Genomic DNA, 6925 nt, shown 5'->3' on the forward strand with positions numbered 1-6925 from the left:
AGAAACTTCTTCTGAAAATTTTACTTGTGGATTTAAAGCAGGAAAGCCAGGTTATCATAGTTCCAACAGCAGAACAAATACGCAGAATTTTTGGGAAAAAAGACAAGGCAGTATAAGCTACAGTTTAATAGCTAGTCATTGATATTTCAGTAAAGGGAGCCAGTTGCTATTGTAGTTATTTATGTTCATTAAGTAACAATTCTAGTAAATGTTGAAACATTTCAATGTTCAAAATCTGTCAGCACCTGAGGGTTGTTACCCCCAGACCAGTACACTTGTACATCACTACCAAATATGGAAACCACTTTGCTGGATACATCACTGAGAGTAACACTAGAAAACAAGGTAGCAACACTTTGTACAGTTAACATAAGATAGATAATCCTGTAAAAATGACGAAAAATTGGTCCTTTAACACCTCCCTGAGTAAACTAAATTTCAAAGTAAGTGGTACTACTACTGGTGGTAGAAGAAAACAAACAAAAAACAAAAAGCAGACTTTGAGGGTTCATATTTTGGAAACACCTGGGATGGATTTTGCTCAATTTTGATATATGAACTAATAAAAATGGAAAGCACTTCCACAGTACAAATCATCTCATGTAAAAAGGTAACAGCTCCATGTACATGAAAATTTCACTATTGTTGCTTCTGGTAGTAACACGCCGGTGTGGGACGTTGACTTCTTGGACTGTGTGACATACTATCTCTTGTCTTGATATGATACACATTTTTCTGACTGGTAAAAGTGAAAACACCAACTGAAAAGGGAGAACCTTTCGATGGAATACAAACATATATTCAATACAATATACAGAATATTACATCAGTGACAATTCAATGTTACACAATATTATTAAGACTCGTCTGAAGATAATGACAGATCATGTGATGCCTCATCTGAATCATGTGATGATAAGTCATCATCAGATACTATAAAAATGAACACAACAACTTCACTAATGAACAATGAAACCCATTCACGACTGAATTTCTGACTAGATACATACATGCATACACAGGTCGTACTGAACCATGTTAATAACTACAATAAAAATGACTAGTTTCGCCTATACACTTACAAATTTAGTAGTTAGCTTATTTATGTTTACATAAAAACTGCAATGTAATTAAAACACAACAAAGAAAAATGACATAAACACAGGATATAAACAGTCAATTACAAACAATTCAAAGTGGTAATAAATTTTATCACTAGAAAATTTTCACAAAGTAACAAACTATCACTATTATTATATTATGCATATGTAGTTCATGAGTTATCCCAAAAATGGAACCTCTGTGGATGCACATGTTTTAGGAACGTGTTGAGCTATTCTCAGCCACAATTATGAATGAGTGGCCATACAACCACGTAACAATATCAATTTTGTAACCTAATTTTAGAAAACTGTTATTTTTTCAAAATTCATTTATTGGTTCTTTGTATAGGGGCAGAGGAATGGACAAGCTAAGTTTCAGCTTCATTGTGGGAAGCACAGCACTAGACAACCAGACGAGTATATAAATCAATATGTACAGAAGCCATCGAGAAAGTAATCTATAGGCACTTACACAAACCATCTTAACTTACTGATACAATGATATACAGATCATTGTATTCGCCATGAATTTGTGAATCCACCAAGGTATAGTTTTGCCAATTATGAAAGGTATGCTTCTGTGTTAGAAGGCAAATTCACTCAAGAAAGATCATTGGTAAATTCTTTCATCACTGCAATGTAAACAAACATCTGTAACTCACAAACCCTTCCGTGCAAGGATGAAAAAAAAAGATTTTTGAACTCTTTATGAACAGGCAAACATGATGGTGCCCAGGATTTATCCATTGGAGTGTTAATTCACTGGACCAGTGAGGTGATAAAATTTGTATATTTTTCTGGAACTTCCATTTTTTACCTACTGTATTTAAATGTGTTTTATTACAAAAGTACTATTGTGAATAGATCGATGGTTTTCCCGAACAGTAAACATTTCAACTAGAGACTGTATCAGTCAGTAGTGATGTGTAGCCAATTAGGCTCATGAAAAAATTTCTGTAGGATGTATGGCTCACCATCATCATTATCATCATCCATCCCCATGGTAACCTCAGTGTATGGCTCAATATCTTGATGTGTTACATCTTGGCTCCCTGCCTGTGTAAAAATGGTAAAATTATTATAAAAATTGCACAACTCTGCAAGCACCTGAGTTAATATGAGGTCCAATTTGCCATGTAATTTGCATAACTTGTCAAACAGGTTTACTCTTAAGTCCAACAAGTGGCGTAACACACTCAGCGAGCCAATCACGTCTGGTACGGTGGACAAGTAACTCATGTGTGTTACCATGACAGCATGTATCCATGGCAACAAACGCTCTAACAACTGAGGTTGTGTATCCACCAATACCTGCAACTAAAATATATTCCAAGAACAGTTATAAACTATAATAATTTATTTCATTTACCTGTTGTAAGAATGGTACTATACTAGATGTTGGTAGCCGTTGTACTGTCTCACTGATGCTGCTTTCCTTAGCAGTCATTAGTACTGTCTGTGAGGGAATACAATAGAATACAAGTGGAACATAAGGGCAGGGTGCTTTTACTACAAACACCTTCGAACATTGGCTGCCCTTGAATTGTAGCCACACCACTATACAGTGGATCCTCACTAATCCGAATTCCAGTAATCCGAACGCTCGCTAATCCGAACAGTAGAACTGACTGTTCTATTAGAGTATTTTACCAACAAGTGTATGTTCTATTAGAGTATTTGAACTGGGCTCAGTATATAATCAATGGGTTCACTAATCCGAACAATTTCACTAATCTGAACAGACTTTTGTCAACTTGAGAACAGAGCTATTCGGATTAGTGAGGATCCACTGTACTAACATAATAGCTGCGGCATTTAACCATGTAAATTAGGGCCCAAACGAACTTGGATTGTCAGGGTTCATCAACTAAAGTTCACGAATCTTCCGAACTTTTAAATGGAGCTGATTCCTGTTTACAAATTATAAGTCAAAGCATATTAACCCTTAAACGCACACGCAGGTTTTGAGAAATGCGTGTTTACCAAAATTGGTTTTATATTGAAAGTGGTGAGAGTTTGCTAAACTGAATTAGCTTAACACCTTATATAAACAGAAAGTTTATTCAATAGGCTATCAGGGGAAGTTTAAATAACCACTGTAACAACAGGCGCTCACTTGTTATGAAGCGATGAAGAACAGCGTCTTGACTTTTCGTGATTTTGTATTCCTTCCGGTGGCAGCCATATTTGTAATTGGCTGAGTCACGTGACCCATATATGGCCTGAGGCATAATTGAATGGCGAATCAATCGGCGTTTATTGCAGAATAATAGAATGAACTGGGAAGGAGATACGAGTCTTTTTCCAAAGGTATGTAAACAGTTTTACATGTTCATTTCGTAAAAAGTTAGTTTCATGGCGAGTTTTGGCCCTGTGTTTCAGTGTAGGGTAAAACCCTACATATCATTTCATTCGCTATTACATCACGAATTAAATGATGGCAGTTGCATAGCCATAGGGACAATGGTTCGGAAGTTACAGCGCTTTGTTTACTGCCATGCGTGAGGGCCACTATAATGGCCTTTGCGCGTTTAAGGGTTAAATGTTAAATGCATGTCTCAAAAGTTTGCAACACACACATGCAGTTGTACTGACTCAACGGTTTTACTGAGAAAACTTATCGAATACCACAAGTAAAAATGTTTGTGATTACTAGATTTTAAATACATTTTACTACTGCTATACAGTTAAGACAAGTGATGACACCACATAGAAACCTTATAGAGGCATGGCCTGTGACCACCACTAAACCATCAACACATAACTTAATTAAATGCCTAATACCATATGTCTGGCCTCCCCCACATCATTATGGAACAAAGCAGAATGGATAGCTTAACTGTATCACTATCTAATTAGTAACTATACTGTTCAACCGGCATTCGAATGTTCGTTAGTTCGAATGAACCTTCGAATTCACATAAGTTCGTTTGGGCCCTAATATAAATACGTATGGTATTTATTTGACAATGAAGCTAACAGGCTGAACAGCTATATACAAACAGAACAACTACTACATGTGTAACTGGATCTGCAAAAACCCCACGTTAGTGCATTTTTCGAATTCCATTTTATCACATTTCTTTAATCTAGATAGCCATAGGAATGGCCAACTGAAGTTTGAGCTCTAGAAGCTATGAAAATTACAGAGCTACTAAGTGGCAATGACAGAAAAATCAATTTGTACGGTGACAATATGGAAAATATTTCGAACACTGAACTAACACTAACAATGGCGCTTAATTAAATGGTCACAACTTACGAATGCAGTACTCTACGAAGATGCAACTTACACCATTGGGTTCTCCACAAACAGGTGAATCTATTGCTGGGTAAGTTTTGTCTTCCAGGCCCTTCCTACAAAGGTGACGATGAAAACGTGAGAAAAAACGATAGTGAACCACTCGTTCAACGCGAGGTAGACTAACACTCATAAGTATCTTCAGTATCCTTGGGAGTACTGATACGAAACAAAGATTTTCGAATTCCTCTTGCTTTGGGGATCACGATACTACCAAGGGTTTTGCTGTTATCTCATTTCTTAAACAAGTGCTCATAACATTTTTTTTACAGATTTTTTGGTTTCATAAAAATTTCACCCATTGCATTTATTGCATTCTACTATAAAATTAGGCTTGCAATAACATGTGAGATTATTACAGATCCTAGTCACATATACACTAACAATTCAATCACAAGGGGCAGATGATTACTTACATCAAGAGTTCATAATATAGTAGTGGAGGAGAGTGTCTAACTGAAATACTTCCATAGAACACACTGTGTTAAGTTACACCTGAGTCTGTTCAAAGAATAAAGATTTGACCTTATCAGCACCAATTAACACTAATCAACAGTTCTCTATCACCAGTGGAAGTATTGATTTAATCAAACAGAAACTTAACCCAGTGTGTTTGTACAGACTATATTGACAGCAGCACTCTCCCCCACTGCTATGTTATTAACTCTTGCTTACATTCATTAACTTTTTATCATCACTATGAATGGCTTGTATTAACATGTTGCTAAGTGATTGAGCTGTGGGAATTTCCCTCTGTCGTTTTGATGACACTGAACCTCCCTATCAAAATTGCAAGAAGACCACAATGATATCATATGACAAGAAGGAAAAACTACATATAACCAGTATTATACCAGTATTATACCAGTATTATACCAGTATTATACATAAAAAAAAACGAAAGTTCCAATATAGTACAATGAGACAAAAATTATATACAAATTATTTCTCTAACGAACATTAATTAACAGCTACAGTACTGTATGCTAACCTGTTGTGATGGATCATGTGATTGTAACTTGGGATCACGCGACATTAGTGGGAGTGTCTCCACCATATTACTAGGTCCTAACTGAGTGACAGTGTCTTGATTACTCTAATATAATATGTGACATGTTATTAATGAGATTGCATGTTGTGATAGTACCTGGAGAGACTTTCGTGGTTTTCCAGTCTTCTTACCAGTATCCATGGTTACTTTACGAAACAAGCACACTTCTTTTTGTCCAGCTGGTATAGTCTAGAAAAGATCAAACAAAATGGCGAAAGTTAACATATCACACAACAATCACCATACCATTGCCTAGCACACACACGCACGCACGCACGCACGCACGCACGCACGCACGCACGCACGCACGCACGCACGCACGCACGCACGCACACACACACACAACACACGAACTACAGTATATATATACTTACTATTTTTTCTATTATAGGTTTAACATGGTAGCCATAGCAACAAATCAAATTCTCAGAGCTTACTAACTGCACAGCCCAAATAGGAATTGGATTGGGAACTGAATCCTGTGATAATCATACAACTTCATACTACATCACTACAGCTGACAATTACATACCTCAGTAGCCATGGTGATATGGTGACTAGGTAACAATGGTTTGTCACTTTTGGTACTACATAGTGAGAACATAACAAGTAACAATGACAGCAACCTTACAAATGTCAGGGTAAATAGTTTTCAATACACGGCAACAATGGTAAGCAAACACTTGGCTATAGTTCTCAACTGTCTTTTATATACCGTACCAAATATCAATTGATTATGGATTATGACTATTGGCTATAACTGATTAATTCTTCATCCTTTTACTACTTCAGCTAGCAATTTTTGTTTACTATCCTGAATAATCTAAAGGTACTGTAATGTGGTATATAGCCCATCTTTACGCATGTGACTGAACAATAATAATACATGATTGTCTTATTATCTTTACTACTAGAAGAAGGACATGTTGTAAGTATATAGGTAACTCCATATAACAACTACTCAGTAGAGAGCCAAATAGTCACTGTGTTTATATTCAAACACAGCTCACAACACAGAGTGACCACTATGTAGCAACTATTAGAGATGTGGCAGTATAAAACTAATACAGTTACGAACACGACAACACTACACTACACTACTCACCTTTCATTGATAGTCCACTGACACACATACAAGCTTCCCTCATCAGATAACATCACCATGGTAACACTGCTAGATTCTTTGTTCACACTAAACCCTACCACAGCCTCTGGACATACAAATGAGACAGCAGGGGCTTCTTTTACTTTGACATTCCTGGATATGTAATCGATACGTACCTACAAACTATACTAGATAGACAATAAATCTTTTGGCATGCACACACACACGCACACACACACGCGCGCACATGCGCACACACACACACACACAACCAAACATGCATGCACGCACACACACACACACACACGCACGCACACACAACCACTATCACTAACTATACAAACACACAGTCACATATAGTTGTA

At 36.7% G+C, this 6925-nt stretch overlaps 1 protein-coding gene across 1 annotated transcript; it reads right to left on the reverse strand.

Moving 5' to 3' along the window:
• Positions 1 to 715: 715 nt before the first annotated feature.
• LOC136265735 (WD repeat-containing protein 43-like) lies at positions 716 to 6684 on the reverse strand. Its single transcript, XM_066060643.1, has 10 exons — positions 6561 to 6684; positions 5988 to 6042; positions 5830 to 5934; positions 5552 to 5644; positions 5396 to 5500; positions 5080 to 5184; positions 2473 to 2559; positions 2211 to 2420; positions 2078 to 2159; positions 716 to 933 (listed from the first exon to the last, which is right to left on the reverse strand). The coding sequence occupies exons 1-10, from the start codon at positions 6617 to 6619 to the stop codon at positions 857 to 859; spliced, it is 978 nt and encodes a 325-aa protein (XP_065916715.1). The 5' UTR covers positions 6620 to 6684; the 3' UTR covers positions 716 to 856.
• Between the last annotated feature and the right edge of the window lie 241 nt (positions 6685 to 6925).

This window comes from Dysidea avara, chromosome 9 (genome assembly GCF_963678975.1).
Source record: "Dysidea avara chromosome 9, odDysAvar1.4, whole genome shotgun sequence".
Classification (NCBI taxonomy): Eukaryota; Metazoa; Porifera; class Demospongiae; order Dictyoceratida; family Dysideidae; genus Dysidea; species Dysidea avara.